Source organism: Guyanagaster necrorhizus, assembly GCF_019112545.1.
Source record: "Guyanagaster necrorhizus MCA 3950 unplaced genomic scaffold BT62scaffold_52, whole genome shotgun sequence".
Lineage (NCBI taxonomy): Eukaryota > Fungi > Basidiomycota > Agaricomycetes > Agaricales > Physalacriaceae > Guyanagaster > Guyanagaster necrorhizus.
Window position 1 is genome coordinate 102,301 of NW_025064931.1, and position 16,972 is coordinate 119,272.

General features: G+C 45.4%; 7 protein-coding genes and 1 non-coding gene across 8 annotated transcripts; 3 read left to right on the forward strand and 5 right to left on the reverse strand.

Annotated features, from left to right (window-relative positions):
* Nucleotides 1-6,429: 6,429 nt before the first annotated feature.
* On the reverse strand, nt 6,430-7,602 carry BT62DRAFT_1012884 (uncharacterized protein; the record flags this gene model as incomplete). Its single annotated transcript, XM_043177982.1, has 4 exons — nt 6,430-6,795; nt 6,852-7,107; nt 7,159-7,168; nt 7,218-7,602. The coding sequence occupies 4 exons, from the start codon at nt 7,600-7,602 to the stop codon at nt 6,430-6,432; spliced, it is 1,017 nt and encodes a 338-aa protein (XP_043033731.1).
* A 499-nt stretch (nt 7,603-8,101) lies between these two features.
* On the reverse strand, nt 8,102-9,804 carry BT62DRAFT_632579 (uncharacterized protein). Its single transcript, XM_043181695.1, has 8 exons — nt 9,641-9,804; nt 9,290-9,557; nt 9,079-9,237; nt 8,879-9,031; nt 8,792-8,830; nt 8,691-8,735; nt 8,345-8,634; nt 8,102-8,296 (listed from the first exon to the last, which is right to left on the reverse strand). The coding sequence occupies exons 2-8, from the start codon at nt 9,467-9,469 to the stop codon at nt 8,203-8,205; spliced, it is 960 nt and encodes a 319-aa protein (XP_043033732.1). The 5' UTR covers nt 9,470-9,557; nt 9,641-9,804; the 3' UTR covers nt 8,102-8,202.
* Nucleotides 9,805-10,861: 1,057 nt separating this feature from the next.
* On the reverse strand, nt 10,862-11,641 carry BT62DRAFT_938200 (uncharacterized protein). Its single transcript, XM_043187483.1, has one exon. It carries the CDS (start codon nt 11,539-11,541, stop codon nt 10,942-10,944), a length of 600 nt encoding a protein of 199 aa, XP_043033733.1. The 5' UTR covers nt 11,542-11,641; the 3' UTR covers nt 10,862-10,941.
* A 1,094-nt stretch (nt 11,642-12,735) lies between these two features.
* Nucleotides 12,736-13,333, reverse strand: BT62DRAFT_997847 (uncharacterized protein; the record flags this gene model as incomplete). Its single annotated transcript, XM_043190685.1, has 2 exons — nt 12,736-12,836; nt 12,889-13,333. The coding sequence occupies 2 exons, from the start codon at nt 13,331-13,333 to the stop codon at nt 12,736-12,738; spliced, it is 546 nt and encodes a 181-aa protein (XP_043033734.1).
* Nucleotides 13,334-13,486: 153 nt separating this feature from the next.
* Nucleotides 13,487-14,162, forward strand: BT62DRAFT_632559 (uncharacterized protein). The gene is made up of 2 exons (XM_043181694.1): nt 13,487-13,571; nt 13,624-14,162. The coding sequence occupies exon 2, from the start codon at nt 13,692-13,694 to the stop codon at nt 14,007-14,009; it is 318 nt and encodes a 105-aa protein (XP_043033735.1). The 5' UTR covers nt 13,487-13,571; nt 13,624-13,691; the 3' UTR covers nt 14,010-14,162.
* On the forward strand, nt 14,064-15,303 carry BT62DRAFT_1080981 (uncharacterized protein; the record flags this gene model as incomplete). The annotated part of the gene is made up of 9 exons (XM_043179626.1): nt 14,064-14,126; nt 14,202-14,243; nt 14,301-14,445; nt 14,496-14,672; nt 14,700-14,853; nt 14,882-14,901; nt 14,951-15,009; nt 15,066-15,109; nt 15,159-15,303. The coding sequence occupies 9 exons, from the start codon at nt 14,064-14,066 to the stop codon at nt 15,247-15,249; spliced, it is 795 nt and encodes a 264-aa protein (XP_043033736.1). The 3' UTR covers nt 15,250-15,303.
* Nucleotides 15,304-15,772: 469 nt separating this feature from the next.
* Nucleotides 15,773-16,760, reverse strand: BT62DRAFT_938201 (peptide methionine sulfoxide reductase). The gene is made up of 3 exons (XM_043187484.1): nt 16,436-16,760; nt 16,319-16,381; nt 15,773-16,262 (listed from the first exon to the last, which is right to left on the reverse strand). Exons 1-3 carry the CDS (start codon nt 16,668-16,670, stop codon nt 16,051-16,053), a joined length of 510 nt encoding a protein of 169 aa, XP_043033737.1. The 5' UTR covers nt 16,671-16,760; the 3' UTR covers nt 15,773-16,050.
* Nucleotides 16,761-16,831: 71 nt separating this feature from the next.
* Nucleotides 16,832-16,914, forward strand: BT62DRAFT_t177. The gene has a single exon. It is a non-coding gene; the product is annotated as a tRNA-Val (tRNA).
* The last annotated feature ends 58 nt before the right edge of the window (nt 16,915-16,972 follow it).

The following is a 16,972-nucleotide window of genomic DNA, read 5'->3' on the forward strand; positions in this document are numbered from 1 at the left end:
ACCAAGTCTTCTATCTGAGCCAACTCAGGCATGGAGTCTCATTTCCCACCTCTCTGGTGGATCTTCATCATTCAACCAGAGATTGGTGGCCCCATGACTACTGTAGTCAGTGTGGATAGAGGAGGCCAGGCTTCCTGCCAGAGTTGCATAGAGAGAATCATGTCTGAAGTCTGGAGATGTGTATCAGGAGCCTGGAGCCATCCAAGTGGCATCAAGAAAGTCCTGAGCACAGTCTTCAATTCCATGCTCTAGTGGGGCAGTAGAAGGATTAGAGAATGGCTCATCATCAAAGAAGTCATCAGAGAGATCCTTGTCCTTATAGTTCAGGACTGGAGAGAAGTGCACTGAAACCCATGGATTCCTGAACCCAATAAGCTGAGGGTTGCCATTTCTTCTGTCTGTTTGCCGGAGTTGAGAGGGGTATCAGTGTCTTTCTTTCTTCATATTGCTCCTTGAATTTGAGCCACCAGACTAGACTTCAGATATGGTTCTGAAGGTGGGCTGGAAGGATGTTCAGGCAGAGATGGGGATGTTATAGAAGGGGAGGTCAAGAGTGACATTGCATAAAATCTGTTGTACCTGTTGAAAAGCTTGATAGTGTCTGACTATCCAAGCAGTGACTGATTGTCATCCTCAGCAAAGTTGAATGATTATGAGTAAACCTAGAAGCATTTCAATGATGGAAGCCAATAATTTAAAGAAGTCATCTGTGAGATTGGGGGATGATGATTCAGTTTCCTTTGCACTAGTGTGCATAAGGAAAGGGAAGCATTAGCTTTGAGCTAATTGTTAAGCCTAAGTGACATGTGATCTGAACACATAATAAATAGGTGCTGTATCATATTTGTACAGTCATGCCTAAGTTCACTATGTGTGTTATGTGATGTTGTATCTCAAGGTCATTACAGATTGGCTTGAGATAAAATAGTAGAAGAATAAACTTTAGCTCAAAGCTGAGGATATACAGTGAGAGCTACACTACTTATATACTGTTTGAGTCCATGTTAAATATATTCCTACTAATTGTGCATTTCTATACTATAGTGCTCTTTGTCCTTAAGCATTGTTACTACCTACAAAAGAGTATTGTCTGTCATTGAGAGTCATTGTCACATCAGAGAACAATAGCAGACTCAGTCTATTACAGTGATTAAGCCTGTCCCATAGTCCTAAGCACTCATCTAGGCATTCTGACTAAGCATAAATAGAGGTTAATCAAATAAAAGAAAAGAAAAGGTGGAAAAATCATAATAAGCATAATCTCTTTTCTCTGGGCTGCTCTGAGCAATTGAGGATGATTGCCTTAAGAAGAGAGTAATGTCATAATTTTTTCCCCTAAATCATGACCTGCCAATGCTTACTAATCCCAACTCCAGGCTGACCTTACAAAAGATGATGAAGACATGATGACACTATGACTACACCTTATTCATCAATGCACAATAAGATGACAAGAAACAATATGGTAACTATTGCCATTCCACATCTTGAACACAATAGGAACTGTAGTATATGGAAAACTCACCATAGTGACAGTATAGCAGAGTAACAATAATGAACAAAAGCAAGAGCACAGTCATTGTTATTTCAGACAATGAGCAGAGGGCATGGAAGGCAGACAATAGTCATCTGTAGAGCATAGGATTCTCTAGACAGTATATAAGACAGTAATACACACTGATGTACCCCAGTCTTGAGCTAAGATTTAATACACCTGCTAAACTCTCTGACTACCTGGTGCAAATACTCTTGCCACAACAGCAGACTATATTTACCAGCCACAACTCTTCATCCCTATCTATGAAATCCTTATTGCCTATCTTATCATCCTTATTATACTTTTATATCAAAACCAGACCCAGACTCAGAACCTAGAATCAGACCCCAGTGGAAGCAGTGTTAGATATTTGTGAGTGTTTAATAGAGGTCTAACAGACTATCTCTTTATCAGATAAGGTCTCTATTTGCATACTGGTTTTTTCAATAGTGAGCAGTGAGTAATTATTATTGGAACCTACAGAAACTTGTTTAGTAGCAGTAAGTACAGTGTCTGGATGTGAATGCACTATATTAGTGTTGTCTGCTTGCATATTTAAGAAAATGTTAGTATACTACTCATATATGCATCAAGAGACTACTTTCCAAAACCCTCTTGAGGTTCAGCCATCTTTACTTGATTCAATTTATCATATGCCCTTTTGGCAGCTTGCTCTTCTCAGTACATTTTACTGAGTTCCAACCATTCTTCATCAGAAAAATTCATCTCTCAAATTCTTTGAGATGCTACTGCATCATTTGCTTTTGAAGTGTCTTGTATGATAGGTAGGATATATGGATGGTGGAGTTTTGAGTATGCACAAAGCATGTGTCCCTTCTCTTCACAATTGAAACATCTTTCCTCTTTGTGAAGGGCATCTATATCTACTGGCTGTCCTGTGCCTTTATATGTTACACCAGTTGAGATCTTCTTGTCATCTCCTGTCAGTGCAGATCCCTTCTGGAATGATCCAGCTGCACTTGTCTTAGTACTTCTCACCTCTGCAGTATAGCTATTTTCTTCTGCAACATTAATACAGTAGTTATAGTCTATCTGCAGGACTTGATGCTTCCATTCATCATATATGATTGGAATGTCATTATCCTCTGATACAATTTTGTTCTTGATATTGATGCAGATTGCATTCTCCACCTGCTCTAGCATGATAGACCTGTCTTCCAACTTTTCTGCCTAGTATGCCAGTTCCTCAAACTTCTGAAAAAACACTTTAGCATTCTTGTAGTTGATCTGTCTTAATGCCCTCCACTTGATTTGTCATAGTTTTATTTCTGCATCCTCTTTGAATCAGCTAGTCACTGCATGCCTGAAATCAGAGTATGATGGATACCACCAATGTTCAATGAGTCAATTATGAAGATGGGATTCCTGATGGTCCCACCACTCATATGTCTTGCCTTCAAACCTTGATGAGCAGAAGATGACCCAATGTGGACTGAACCCACTGGCACTCATTACAAAATACATGCTATAAATCTCAAAGTATGCTTTATACTGGTTAAAAAACTGATTTTTGTCTGAGCTCTTGCTCTCAAATGCTAATGGTTCTCTCACAATTGTGGGTTTGAGATTGCTCCATGGATCTATGCTCTCAGGCTGCCAAAAAGGTAGAGTGTCAGATAGTAGCTCACTTAGAGATAGTGGCAAAACTGGATTCTGAGATCAGAGGAATGATTGTAATTGTCTATCATAATGCAGTCTCTATGGCAATAGTGCTACTGATTGGGCTAATGCTGTGGGTGTAATAGATTCTGCTAACCCAGCTGGTGGTCCTGCTAATGCATCTTCTTGTCCAGTGTCAGCAAATAAGCCACTCAGAAATGGCAGTAATGACTCAGAATACTCATAAAAAGGGTTTTGGCTACTGCAGCTATATTGGCTCTCCATAGTCAATGGTAGCTGGTGTGGTATTCAGAATGGTGATGTGTAAGGATCTGCCACTTTAGAGTGCTGTCCTTCTTTCTTAGCTTTAACAACCTCTTGTATATGTGATATACCCACATCTCATCAATAAACTTTTGATTTGATTGAGCTATACTGATATATCTTTCTCCTTCCTCTGAGACTACCCACTGTATATCAGCCATCTGAGTATGCCTCAGCTGCCAGTAGTGTGCTCTCAGATCCTTCAGCCACTTCTTGTTGCTATTCTGTGATGTACTTGTATCCTTTTCAGAGGTTGTCACCCATCATTTTGAAGAAATGGAGCTCCATCCTCTTGGTGCTATATGTATCAAGCCAATGGATGAGCTCATCAGTGATATCCTACTTGACAATTGGAGGGCTGAGATTTCTAGCCATTCTCCTAAAGAAAATAGTGCTGGAAATTAGGTTGGATGATCAGATGTAGATCTCCTCCTGACTTGAGAGTGTGTAGAAGGCTGGTCAAATAGCATTATAAGTTATGGCTATTTGCTGCTGGATTCTTCACTCTTCCAGTTCTCTTCTTCATCACTCTCTTCTCTATAGAGTCCATATGACATTATAAAAAATAAAATTGATTACTAAAATTGTCAGGCACATGCCTGTGAGAGTGAAAGTGATAGAGTTTCCTTTTGATATATTTTTGAAAATTTTCCTGAGTCAAAGATCTTTAGACCAGAGCATGAGAAGTCTCAAGCTAAATGTCAGATGACAATCAAATAATCACAAATGCAATGCACTGCAACAGCCAGAGTCTGACACTAACTGAAGATAAAGCAGAAGAATGAGAATGAGGATGTTTAGGATGATGATAAGAGACAGGAATTTAGAGGTTGATAGACTATGACTGCCAGTGTTGGTACTAAAGTGGTAGTCAAATCAAGAGTTTAGGAGTTTGATTAGTATACTGACCTTAGCTTAAGACTAGAGTATATCACTGTATATTACTGACTTAAATACTGTATAGAAAAGTCTTAGTGATCTCAACTAAGCCATTGTCTCAGTGCCTCAAACCAAGCCTTGGGTGGATATGATTTAGAGGCTAAAATCATGACAATACTAGCAGAGACACTGATTGTAGATTATACTAATCTGGTATAATAAAATTTCTTATTGCAGTCACTAATTATAGATACCACATAATGTAATGATTATCCTAGAGACAATATTCATGACTTGTGGATTTGCTATAGGAGTAGAGTTATTGAGACTTGTAGTTATATTTTTCAGACTCTTATCTCATGAAGTTTACTTTGTCTTTCAGCTAATATTTATCTCTATTCAATAGATGCATACCTTTCACCTGCTGATGAGCCTCTAGGCTCTGTATACTCAGAATTCATAGATTTATATATTATTCAACAATGCTGTTTATTATCATAAAAGTTGAAGAGATGATAAAAGATGGAAAATCCAAGCATAATTTAAAGATAAAACAGTTCTTTCTATAGATGGTTGAGTCTCTATAAATATTCAAAAGATCTGATTCAAAAATTGCATCAAAGAATAGCACTGACAGAACTCTGAGCAAATAGCTGTTGCCAATCTAATAAATGCTATTGTTAAACCTATTTTCTATCTTGACAAGCAATTATTTTTATCTATAATTTGTCATGATTTTAATCTCTGATCATGACCTGCTGATGCTTAGGAAAGCCAATGAAATTTAGAGAAACCTCACCAGAGCTATATAGAACTATGAATGACACATGCATGATGATACTATGCTGTGTCTGACTTATCATCTCATGACACCCAGCTAGTAATGGCATGATGGTCACACAATAGGATTATGCAACAGTGCAATAATAAACTTGTGCCCAACTCACTGTGCTACACCACAGTTTTGTGGGCACCAAATTTTGGCTTTTCTAGCTCTAGGTCTATCACAACACCAAGACAACTGTATAGCAAGTAACTCACTTTTGAAATGCAAAGAACTATTGCTCCATCAACACTTAAGAACAGAACCTCTGCACAATCCACCTGGGGAACTGCTCATCCCTGTGTGATCAACAGTCTGTGATATGAGGCAGATGGGCATCTGCTGTCTGCTACCTAGGTGTGTATCATGTCATTCTTGATCAGAGGGATACACATAGATGAATGTTTGCCCTGCCAGGGGTGGATTGATCAGTGGCAGTGGATAGCCTCATAAAGCTATTGGAATGGCACCAAATATAGAAGATGTAGCTAATCTAACCAAGGAGAGCAGATCCACATGGCAAGTTAGTGGTATCATGCTGATATGGATCAGATCAAGTGTTAGAGGAGAAGTAATCAGGAGCTGCAGTGGATGTGAATGCAAACCTAGAGGTTTTTAATATTTAAAGGAAAACATTGTACATAGATGAGGACCAACTTTTTCAGTATAAGAAAAAGGAATAAATTTCTGCTAGTCTCTAGCAAGTAGAAGCTACAAGTGTACTTAAGAATCTTTGATGTGAAATGACTAATAACAGGGTTGCTCATTATTGAGGGATCTGCTCTCCATGCTAGTGCACATCCTGCAGTCAGACTTGAATGTTGACCTCACAAATGATATCTCCCCAAGCGAGAGACAGAGAGCGAAGCTCAGAAGGGTTGGTAGGAACTCGGAATTCGTCATGACACAGAGAATGTCTCTTTCATCTCTGCTTTCTAGTAGGAGAATATGCTCCTTGGCTTGAACTCCTCGTCATATTGCTGGACACGTGTGGTTGGCTGTGGGAAGGTAACGTCGATTTGAATCTCAGCATGCAAGAACGTGATAGAATATACAACAGAATGTTTTCTAACACCATGATCTGCCCCTGCAAAGCTGAGATTGGAAGGAAGCGAGACAAAACGGAAGTGGTCATGCATACCATCTCAGAGTTTGAGCCACCGCTTCCTCTTCAGCGATGTGCCCACTAATATCCTCATCATGAGATGGCCATGGAGCCACTCTCGTCCGCTACGGCTCTCAAATTTCAGACACCATAAACCCTCCTAGCACCCTCCCTCGCCACATCCAACACCTGCTCCGTATCCCACCCCTCGCCCATAACGTCTGCCACAAACTCTGCCGTCCAGGGAATCATCAGCGAGTGGGAGAACGGCAATCTCGACTGCTTGGGCTCCAGTGCGCTGTACACGTTCGCCGGGACCATATACGGCGCGTCGGTCTCCAGCAGGATCCGCTTGTTACCAGTGGCCGCCATTTGCTTGAGGAGCTCGACTGTGTTGACGTTCGATGCGTAGCAGACGACGCCTGTCACGCCGATATGGAGGTTCGGAAAGTGGTCGAGGAGGCGGAGGCCAAAGGCGGCGGTGTCGGTGAAGCAGTGGATGTGGACCTGTCGTTACACATATAATCAGTACTGTCAGCAGTCAGGTAGAGAAAAAGACGTACCCGGTGGTCCTTTGGTACAATGTCCTTCATGATTCTCTCTGTGTCTTCTTCTGCTTCCCGTGTATGCACCGTGATAGGAATACCGCGATCCACGGCTATCCGTAACTGATGGGCAAACACCCGTTGCTGGACGTCTGGCGGCGAGAGCGTGTAGTGGTAATCCAGCCCGATCTCACCAAGGCCAACACAGGACGGATGCGATAGTGCAGTGAGAATCTCGGACTCCACAGCAGGGGTGAAGGATTTTGCTTCGTGTCTGGATGAAAATCATTGCGACGAGAGCCAGGTTTGAAGTTGCAGGACATACGGGTGAACGCCTGTTGGGTGCAGATGAGAAAAGTAGTTGGAAAGAGAAATAGTACGTACCGATAACGAATCGATACTTGATGCTCTCCCATTTCCCATCTGCCAGCTCCTTCCATGTCCCTCGCATGAACACTTCCGGCTCGCACCACACATCGACTATCGTCTCCACCCCCTTACCCGCGTACACGCCTTTGACAAAGTCAAATGCTGTCTCATACTGCCCTTCAGGGTACTTGGAACGGTACAGCGCAAACGTGGAGAGAAGATGCGTATGGGTATCGATTATCGTAGACTGGGAAGTCGACGCGTGCTGAGGGAAATCGGAGGTCATCAGATCATGATGAGGACGGGAGCTCTTCTTCTTATTGTTCTTGCCCATGGCGACGGAGGTGGTGGCGAAGGAGCGTAGATGAAGGACGATGGGGCGGGAAGCAAATCGGAGCATGGACCCGAAACGGAAGTTCCGGACGAAAATTTGATTCTTTCGTCAATTCACGGCTGCTTGGACCGCCCCGGCCCGCTCCAAACTACCAGGACGCGCTACTCTTTAGGTTCAGCCTATGCCTGCTATTTTTTCTTGATCGTTCGTTTCTTGATATCTATCTTTAGATCGTTACTCCTAACTCGGGCCCTTAACCACGGCCGAGCTACTTTGCCGCACCTCAGTCGTTCACTACCATCACCGTGTGACTGACTGAGGTGCGTATACCCTTATTACTATCATATTATATTATCTTACTTACTACGGTCCATAGATTTCACTGTCATAACAAATGTAGCTTCCGATCTGTTCGAATTTGCGGCTCGAAACGAGATGGACTCATATCTATATCAGCTTAGTCTCCTTCTCTTTTGCCTTTATCTTTTCCCTTCCTGCTGTGCTTCCGATGTAACCAATATATCCTATAATTAGGTGAAAATACAATGATTTTCAGTATGGATCTTCTTCCTTACATCTGGGACAAGAAAGTTCAAAAGTGTTCATTGTATAGGTCGAGACAAGAAGGCGCTGTTTATACTACATCTTTTCTAAAGGACATCCATATTAGTCGAGATACAATTTAAACAACATATACAACAGAGTCATTTCGCCACATACTGGGCAGCGTGACGTTGATGCTATGTTCTCGGTTATGCATCTATGAGACTCTTAGCGTGAGTTCCGCCACGCTGTTAGAATTACTCACCTCTTGCAGAAGATGTGTCCGCAAGTAGTTGCGGTCGTCTCGTGGCACGGATTTGCTAGGCAAGAGCGGCAGTGAACGGATAGGTTCCTGCTAGGAGGCTGACATCCCAGGAGCGACGGCGCGTCTCTGCTGCTGATCAGATTGTTATGAGATCTATGTGGATCCGAGAATGCATTCTTGTAGTCGTCATCGAAGGGGTTGAATACGAATTGGGGCCGCACAGTGGGGGGTAATTCCTCTGAGTCGACGAGCTTGCGGACCATCGCCTCGTTGATCTCGTCTTGCTCGTTCTGTCAGGACTCGACTGTCAGATTTTGGCTAGTATATAAGTTACGAGATTATGCACCGTGTCAGGATACGAAAGATGCGTAGGAGAGGCTGTAAATTTCAACTGGGTTGACATCCTTTCAGGACTTACAATCAAGTCGACAGAACGGGAAGACGCACCGCAGGTTTCAATACACGGAGATGCGTGGTCTTGACATGCTGGAATTGTCAATCAGTGTCTGTAAGAACGAGTGGAAAAAACCTTACCTCGGTGTATTCCTTTTCCCCAACGAAACCCACAGGCTCCTCGCACCGCTCACACGTTGGGTGTACAACCGAATTCAAGTAATGTCCTTCGATGTTGTCAAATACGCGGCGGCACTTGACACAATAGAATTCAGTGTGCATAGCTTCGCAATGCTATACGAAGGATAAACGACGTGAATTAAACGAAGTAAATGGTATACTAAAGCGAATGCCGCGTCGTTCTCGAAACCCGGGGCATCAGGACAGAAATCACAGGTCGGGTGGCGAGGGGAGTCCTTGAAGTGCTGGGGGAGCTTGTGTTCGTACAGTGTGATCTTGCAGATGGAGCATACGACGCGGGGGTGGGCGTCATCATGGTGCTGAGAGAGATATATAAGTTGAATTCTCCGAGCCAGGGATGACGAAACTGACAGTATCACATAGGACCTGGTCTCGGAATCCTCGACCACATATCGAACAGTTTGGGTGGTTCGGCGAGCCGCGGTAGTGCTCTTCGAGGTCTGTTTGGGACTTGAAGGTGCGTTCGCGGGATTTGAAGGTGCAGATTTTGCAAGGAAAACCTTGGCTGCGATGTGGTCGATAGAGGTACATGGTGGAGCGGGAGGGGGAGGATAGCTCGCCGTTTGGGGGTTTATGTGAAGGAGGGAAAAATCATGCTGAGCCGAGGTGATCTTCGTTTCTATAAACGCGTATTAGTACTACAATGTTATGCGGTGACACAGGAAACGAATGCAAAGTTTACGAGACTTGCAATGTTCTCACCGGCATCAATATTGGAAACCACGGTCTTGAGGAGAAGCGAAAAACGATTCAGCGCGTTTGATCAGATTCCGAGGAGACGATGGCAGCTACCAGTTAGCACCTTTGGTATAGGGAGGCGGAGTGTTTCTGCAACGGTAATGAATGCCATTATTGCTTTAAGACAGACTGACAGGAATTGTACTTACCGGAAAACGAACATGCAGAGCCGGTGGTTTTAAACCTGAGGCACAAAAAAATCGTGCCTTGGAAAACGGGGATCTAATGCAATGACTGACGTGTTTGATTTCCATCGAGAACATATTTTCCTATGTTCGAAGATCAAAATTATGGTGGAGAATCGAAGCCCATTTGCGAATCATGTCGGTAAGTATGTTCATTGAAAATTTTCGTGGTTCTGATCGAGTCCCCGGAATACTTCAGGGCGTTGTCCTTGAGGATTCCTGAAGCAAGTAAACGAGTAATTCCTCTGATGCTCCAGAGAGGAAGACTCACATGGCGTAACGTACCACTTGCTAAAGGCTGAACGTTGAACACTGAAGATGACAAAGATAATAAAATATGGATGTTGCCGGCAGGCACTTTACAGTATTTTGCCATCTGTTATGGCAAAGGTGTGACTTTCTCAGTTTGAGGATCAAAAACGTGTACCCCGGACCCATCCAAAGCCCAGCTCGGTTGACACAAGAACGGGACGGCCCGATGTTCCGCATGCCCTAGTCAATTATTCCCACGCTATGCGTCTCCCTTTCATCGGTTCAGTCTCAAGACACCAAATGCTGCTACATCCCAGCAATGCCGCCTCCTCTTTCAAATTTAAGCACCCTGCAAAAGTTGTTCCAGGAAGTTCTATCTTTGAAACGCTCTGGATACAGTATGGAGTCAGAATAGTGGTTGATAATTGTCGGGATCTCGTGCATCTGTTTTCTTTCTTCGTGGATTGTATATTAATTCAAGTTTTCGATAGAATATCGTGCTATTGCTCCAGCATTGCGGCTATGAAAAAAAATCTTGTATGGTAGCCATCGTCTGTTGTGCTGCTTAGACGGCTCTCGCTTGTTCGACGGTGTTGTAGCCAATCAAGGCGAAGACAAAACTCGTCGACTCCAGAAGTTGTTATTTCCGTCACTCCAGATATTGCCGTTGCGGCGGCATTTATTATCATAGGTCAGTTTATTTCCAAAGTACGAGCTAGGACTAACGAGCAGCATACAAAACAGATGGGCGTGGACCCCGCTCATACACCTTCTAAAATCCGACATCCGCCTTTCTTCTCTTCGCGTTCTCTACATATTATCATCGCTTCATTCGTCGTCACCATCTGATTCTGTATCGTCCGTAGATGCTGAATCAGAATTATCTGAGGATGAATCCCCATCTCCATCCCCATCGTCTCCATCGTCTCCATCGTCTCCTTCATCCCCATCTCCTCCATCGCCTCCATCGTCTCCGTCGTCTCCATCATCTCCTACCGAGCTTGGGTCAGACGAACCTAGTTCATCACCCAGGGACGAGTCTGAATCAAGCCCGCTGCTCGATATGCAGCTGCAGGTGTACTTTTGCTCACCCCCTGCTGCGTCTGCACTTCCACCACCACCACTATTCAGACTATTCCGACGTCTCATAGAGTCCGACGTCGATGGACCCAATCCCTCGGTGCTCGTCATGGCCATCGTTGGCTTGCAAGTACACGTCAGAGTGGTCTGACTTGATGACAGTGAGGACGAATCCGTTGTGGTGTCCGAGTCTCCGTCTGTGTTGCCGGAAATACCGGTACTGCTGCTGCCACGCCCGTTGGAAATGGCACTCCGCGCAACGATGCCATTGGCATCCTTCATGGGCATAGCATTGGCGGCTGCGAGGCTGAACGCGATGAGGATGAAAGAGAGCGATATGGGCTGCATGATAGAGAGAGCGCTTTTCCTCTATCCCTGGCCGGCAGGGAAGAGATGAACCTCAAGTTGGGGTATCGTGTCGTTCAGAAGGGCTTTTTATAGGATTCTGGTGGGATGAGAGTAGGGGACGGCGGTCCGGAGAGCGCCATAGTGACCAGGCTGTTATCGTGATGGCTGTACAGCATCCAGATCGTCTTTGATGAAACCGGGAGATTTGTGGTCAGTTTTTTTTTCCGTTAGTGTCGCTCAATTACTCATTACTCATGATACATCTGCAGACGAGGTAGTAAACATCTTCAAAAAGCAAACACCTTTCTCTTGATTTCGCTATTCTGTCATGGCTTTCAACGGTGTCCATAACAACCATGGCGATCTTTGCTCAGCTCTCTAGTTTAATCTCAATCCATCATTTCTGCTATCTCATTGCCTGGTGTCAAGTCTACAAGTGAACTACGACTTAAGAATATGATCAGCCAGCTCTGATATTGTTCATGAGGTCAGAAGTATTGTTTAATTATGTCATACTGGAAAGAAAGCCGCATGTCACATCCTTACGTCTTTTTATGGGAACTGACAACTCAAATCCTGACTCGTCGATCTATTCCCTTCTTGGGTTTCCGTATCGACAGTATCACACCAACGCTAGGCACCAAATCGTTCTGATTTCGCGATACACACGACTAAACTATCATTCTCGGTTCCTCTCTTTCACATCCCCGTCTTGACAGGTATCCTAATGTGTGTCTTGAGGGCGCACTATTCGACTTGGGTGTGCATGTACAGGTGTACTCTTCCCCGCCTGTAGACTAATGCTTAATAATTGTCGGGATCTTGTGCGTCTCTTTTCTTTCTTCGTGGATTGTATACTCATTTTCAATAGAATATCGCGCTGTCGTTCTGGCCTTGGAGCTGTGAAAAAACATCTTGGAAGGCAGCAGTCGCCTGTTGTACAGCTTAGACAGCCCTTGCGTGAGCTTGCACTGTGGCCACTCGAAACGAAGATAAGACTCATCGACTTCTCAGAGCTGTTATTTACTTGCTCCATTCGTTGCCGTCGCAGCGGTCCTCAGTACCATAGGTCGGTCTCTTCTCTTTCCAAAACATGGGCTAGGATTAACGAATAGCAAACAGAAAGGACGGGCATGGACCCCGCCCATATATGTTCTAAAATTTGACGTCCGGTCCTTTTTTTCTTCTCATTCCCTACGTCTTGTCATCACCCAATTCATCGTCGCCGTTTGATTCCGTATCATCCAGATGACTATCTGAGGACGGAATCCTCTTCTCCGTCTCCTCATCTTGAGCTTGGGTCAGACGAAACCGACACGTCACCAGGAGATGAGTTTGACTCGGTACGTTCGTTACCATGCTTGGGCTTGCAATCGCAGGTGTACTTTTCCTCCCCCTCTGCTCCACTTTTACTTCCACCACCAGTTAGGCGTTTTCCCCATCCTGAAATGTTACTCTTGATGTTACCACGTCTCATCGGCTTTGATGTCGATGAATCCGTATGCGTATGAGACAATTCCTTGGTGCTCTCCTTGCCCATTGCAGGTTTGCAGGTACAAGTCAGAGTCATTTGGCTTGACGACGATGAGGACGGATTCGACATGGTCTCCTGGTCTCCACCAACACCAGTGTCGGTGTGTTCAGCAGCACCGGTGCTACTGCTAAGGCTGCCAGTCTTGGTGGAAGTGGCACTGTGTGCAAGAATGCCGTCGGCGTTCTCCACAGCGGGTATAGCCTTGGCGGCTGCGAAGCTCAGCGCGATGAGAAGGAATGAAATCGAAATGGGCTGCATGGTAGAGAAAGGTTGTGATAAAGAGGAGTGGGTTTTTTGTTTATCCCCGGCCGGCAGGGAAGAGGTGAACGTCAAGTTGGGGTATTGTGCTGTTTAGAAGGGCTTTTTACATGGATCCTATGGGAATAGGTGGCGGCGGTGCGGAGAGCGCCAAGCCGTTATGTTGCCATTGTGATGGGTGTACAGGCATCGAGATCGTCTTTTTGATGAAAAGTGGATATATCTGTGCTGGTATGCGGTCAGTCCGCCCTTTTATGCTCAATTCCTCGTCACCCATGATACATCCGCAGATGAGATACTAAACTTCTTTAAATACAAACACCTCTTTTCTCTCGATTTCGCGCCTCTTGGACCGTCCATGGCTTCAGCGCCATCCATAAGATCATTGCTTGGCTTTCTAGTCATATTTTCGCAATGCATCACTTTGCCATCTCATCACCTGTTGTCAAGTCTACAAGTGAACTACATTTCAAGAATACAATCAGCCCGCTCGATGACATTGTTCATGAGGTTAGAGGCATTGTTTAACCATGCTATATGGGAGAAAGGCCGCATGTCACATCCTGACGTCTTTTTATGCGGGCTGACTACTCAAATCCTGAGTTGTCGAGCTTATTTACTCCACGGGTTTCCATATGACGTCATCGCCCGAACACTAAGCATCATATCGATCTAATTTTGCACTACACGCGACTAACTATCAATCACGGCTCTTCGTTGTCTCTTTCACATGCCCGTCCTGACGGGTATACCAATACGTGTCCTGAGAGTGAAAGTACTCGTGGGTGTGCATGTACAGGTGTACTCCTGCCCGCCTGTTCCCCCTTCTAAACCCAACGTGTTTCCTATCGTTGTCGGCGACGCGTAGCTAGACGAAGAAGAAGAGGTCGCTGTGGTGGCGATGTCGGGGGTGGCTGGAATTCCAGTCGGAGATTGAGCATTTCCCCTCCTGACTGCGCTTGCTGAGACGGAGAGCGCTGATATGATGGGGGCAAAGATTGTTATGCGCATTGGTGGTTTGGACTTTCTATCTGACCAGCAGAGATACTTAGCTGGGACGCTGCTGGGTGACAAGATTCTTTATACATTTGGAAAGTTGTGGAGTGGGAAGCGTTGGCTTGGGGTCACCCTGACTACCCGCTCCTACGACGACGCTGTGCAGATACACGATGTTCGGTTCTCCTTCCGTATCGTGAGGACATAGCCGTCTTCAATTGCCGAGACTTTGGAGTGTTTCTTGCATGGATTCTTCCGCCTACCTCTGATCCTCGAGTTCCCAGCAGGTACCATGGGAAACTCGCACCACCTCCATCAAACGTGCTTCCACCCACTATCAAGAGTGCGCCTTCGACCATAATCGCTTAAGACGGCGACCCGGGTGTTGAGAGCTGGAAAACCTCTCCTCGGTGGTCGTGCCAAAAGGTACACCATATGAGGTCGGAAGCCGCAGATACTGCGTGGAAGGATCGCAGTGCTCACAGTCATAATAATTTGAAGGACCAGCGCGGCTGCACCGATCGGTTCGTTTGCTACGTACGTTTTTTTTAGCGGCGGCAGACCTGGCCCTGGTGGGTATGTTTCTCGATGAGTATGTACCCCCACTTACATCTATCATAGGCCGGAATAGAAGGAGCGAACTGGTAGACCCCGTTTTCAGGGATTACGAAGACAAAGAGGTGGCTCAATGGGCCTTCAACTATGCATAGGGTAGGCTCACCTATAAGTGAAGTAGTCGCCGCCATTAGGCGAGGCGAGGCGACGCGTCTATTCCACTTGGTGAGTGAACCCTTGCTTATCACATCCTACACTAATCGATTGTGTATAGCTTGGAATGCGTTTTGAACGCCTTCGGATGCAATCATGAAGGTTTTAGAAGCCGATGCAGCATCGGAGAGACGCTGTGTACTAGTCAATAACCGCATGGAAAATGTCTTCTGCATGTGTACCTTCCCTTCTTCTTTGGATACGAGGATTACCTAGTTGATGCTGGCCATCAATGCCATTTTTGCTGTAACCTCGATCGACGTGGATCTCACGTTATGTGCATTGTCCTACGTCTGCATTGAAAGCATACAAATCGAGACCTGTAATATTCAAGAGAGAGCTGATGATGCACGAGGACTCGTCTGAGACGAATCGATAAAGAAAGGGAAAAAAACATTCCAACGAATCTTGCGCATTGGGACTCGAACTCGGTTTCGTACTGTAACCACTCATCGCTGCGAGCCTCCGTTCTATCATCTTGTATGGCTTTCAAGTTACGAGATGGACATACATAATCGCAGATTTTTTTTTTTGAGGATGTAACCCGCGGTACGATGTCTTTGTGTGACAGGATAAGAGCATATCGAGGCTACGGTAAGCTTATAGTAAGTTTCAGGTAATTAGTTAGTTTTTACATCTTTCGAACAATCAATCATGTTTATCATTATCTGACTCGCGTTTCTCTCTGAACGTGTGGGCTAGCGCCCTCCGTTGTATTCTAATCTAACTCTTGCCGGCTGAGCACCCTGGAACAGCTCCTCGGGCGGGTTATTACCCTCCTTCGTGCTGGGAATCTAGCACTAACTTTTCTTGGACTCCAAGCCTTGAAGTCACGAACCTTGAAGCCCTAGCTTCACACTTTGGCTTAGCGTAAGGGCTAAGCGCAGCATAGATGGAGACATAGAAACACGACGGTCATATAAACCTTCGAGCAAAGAAATCCTTCGCACTTTCTACCAATGTAAACGATGAGTCGGACACAGGTACCCATCCGGATTCTTGAACAGATACAGCTGGTGGTACTCCTCCGCGTCCCACCAAGGCCCAGCCTCGACGATCTCCGTGACGATCTTCCTTGTGAAATGCTTCTCCTGCACCTCCTCCGTCACGCGTCGGGCAACCACCGCTTGTTCAGGCGAGTTGGTGAATATCGCAGAGCGGTATTCTGCTGGGATATGAGAAGACGAAATGGGGATAAAGTGAATGGTGGGGGAGACGTACGTGTGCCGGTATCCTTACCTTGGCTGTTCAGAGTCGTTGGGTCGTGCGTGCGGTAGAAGAACTCTATCGAGGTTGGCATTAGGCTCATGGTTGATATCAAGAAGGAAGGTGACGCGCCGAGGAGCTCATCGTACCCCACCACAGCTGGGTCAAACTCGACCTTTATCGCCTCCGCGTGGTCCGTCGAGCCTGTACAGACAGTCTCGTAATTAGGGTTCGTCGAGTCTTCCTTGCCGCCGGTGTAGCCCACGGTGGTGTTGAGTATTCCTTTGCCCTCAGGGTAGTGCTTGAGGAAGATGTGCTGGACACCCCAGAAGCATCCTGAAGCAAAGGTGGCGATTTCGGTGGGCATGGCTGGTGGACGCTAGATACATCTCAAGCGTAGACGAGATGGGTAAATAATCACTGCAAGGTCGCGTCATGTATGGCAGGAATGAGAAATACTTCCACGTGCCCATTTCAAGGTTTGCGGTCTTCCAAATTGAGGATGCAACGGCAGCTTGAGAGCATGTCGAGTCGGTGGCGAAGCTGGTTATCGCATCCGTCTCACATTTCTCTGTCACGGAAGGTCCTCAGTTCGATCCTGGGTCGACTCACTGGATTAGCTCTTGGCTGGATTATAGTTCTTGTTTTTCCTTTCCTCGGCGTTTGCTG

Excerpts from the sequence above, each read along its gene's own strand:
- BT62DRAFT_632579 (XM_043181695.1), bottom strand. The coding sequence starts at position 9,469 with ATGTACCTCTATCGACCACATCGCAGCCAAGGTTTTCCTTGCAAAATC. Across the intron at positions 9,032-9,078 it reads ACGACGCGGCATTCGCTTTA|CATTGCGAAGCTATGCACAC; the intron begins GTATACCATTTA and ends TCCTTCGTATAG. Across the intron at positions 8,831-8,878 it reads GGGAAAAGGAATACACCGAG|CATGTCAAGACCACGCATCT; the intron begins GTAAGGTTTTTT and ends TGACAATTCCAG.
- BT62DRAFT_938200 (XM_043187483.1), bottom strand. The coding sequence starts at position 11,541 with ATGCAGCCCATATCGCTCTCTTTCATCCTCATCGCGTTCAGCCTCGCA.
- BT62DRAFT_632559 (XM_043181694.1), top strand. The coding sequence starts at position 13,692 with ATGGCTTCAGCGCCATCCATAAGATCATTGCTTGGCTTTCTAGTCATA.
- BT62DRAFT_938201 (XM_043187484.1), bottom strand. The coding sequence starts at position 16,670 with ATGCCCACCGAAATCGCCACCTTTGCTTCAGGATGCTTCTGGGGTGTC. Across the intron at positions 16,382-16,435 it reads GGGGTACGATGAGCTCCTCG|AGTTCTTCTACCGCACGCAC; the intron begins GCGCGTCACCTT and ends CAACCTCGATAG. Across the intron at positions 16,263-16,318 it reads AGGTAAGGATACCGGCACAC|AATACCGCTCTGCGATATTC; the intron begins GTACGTCTCCCC and ends ATATCCCAGCAG.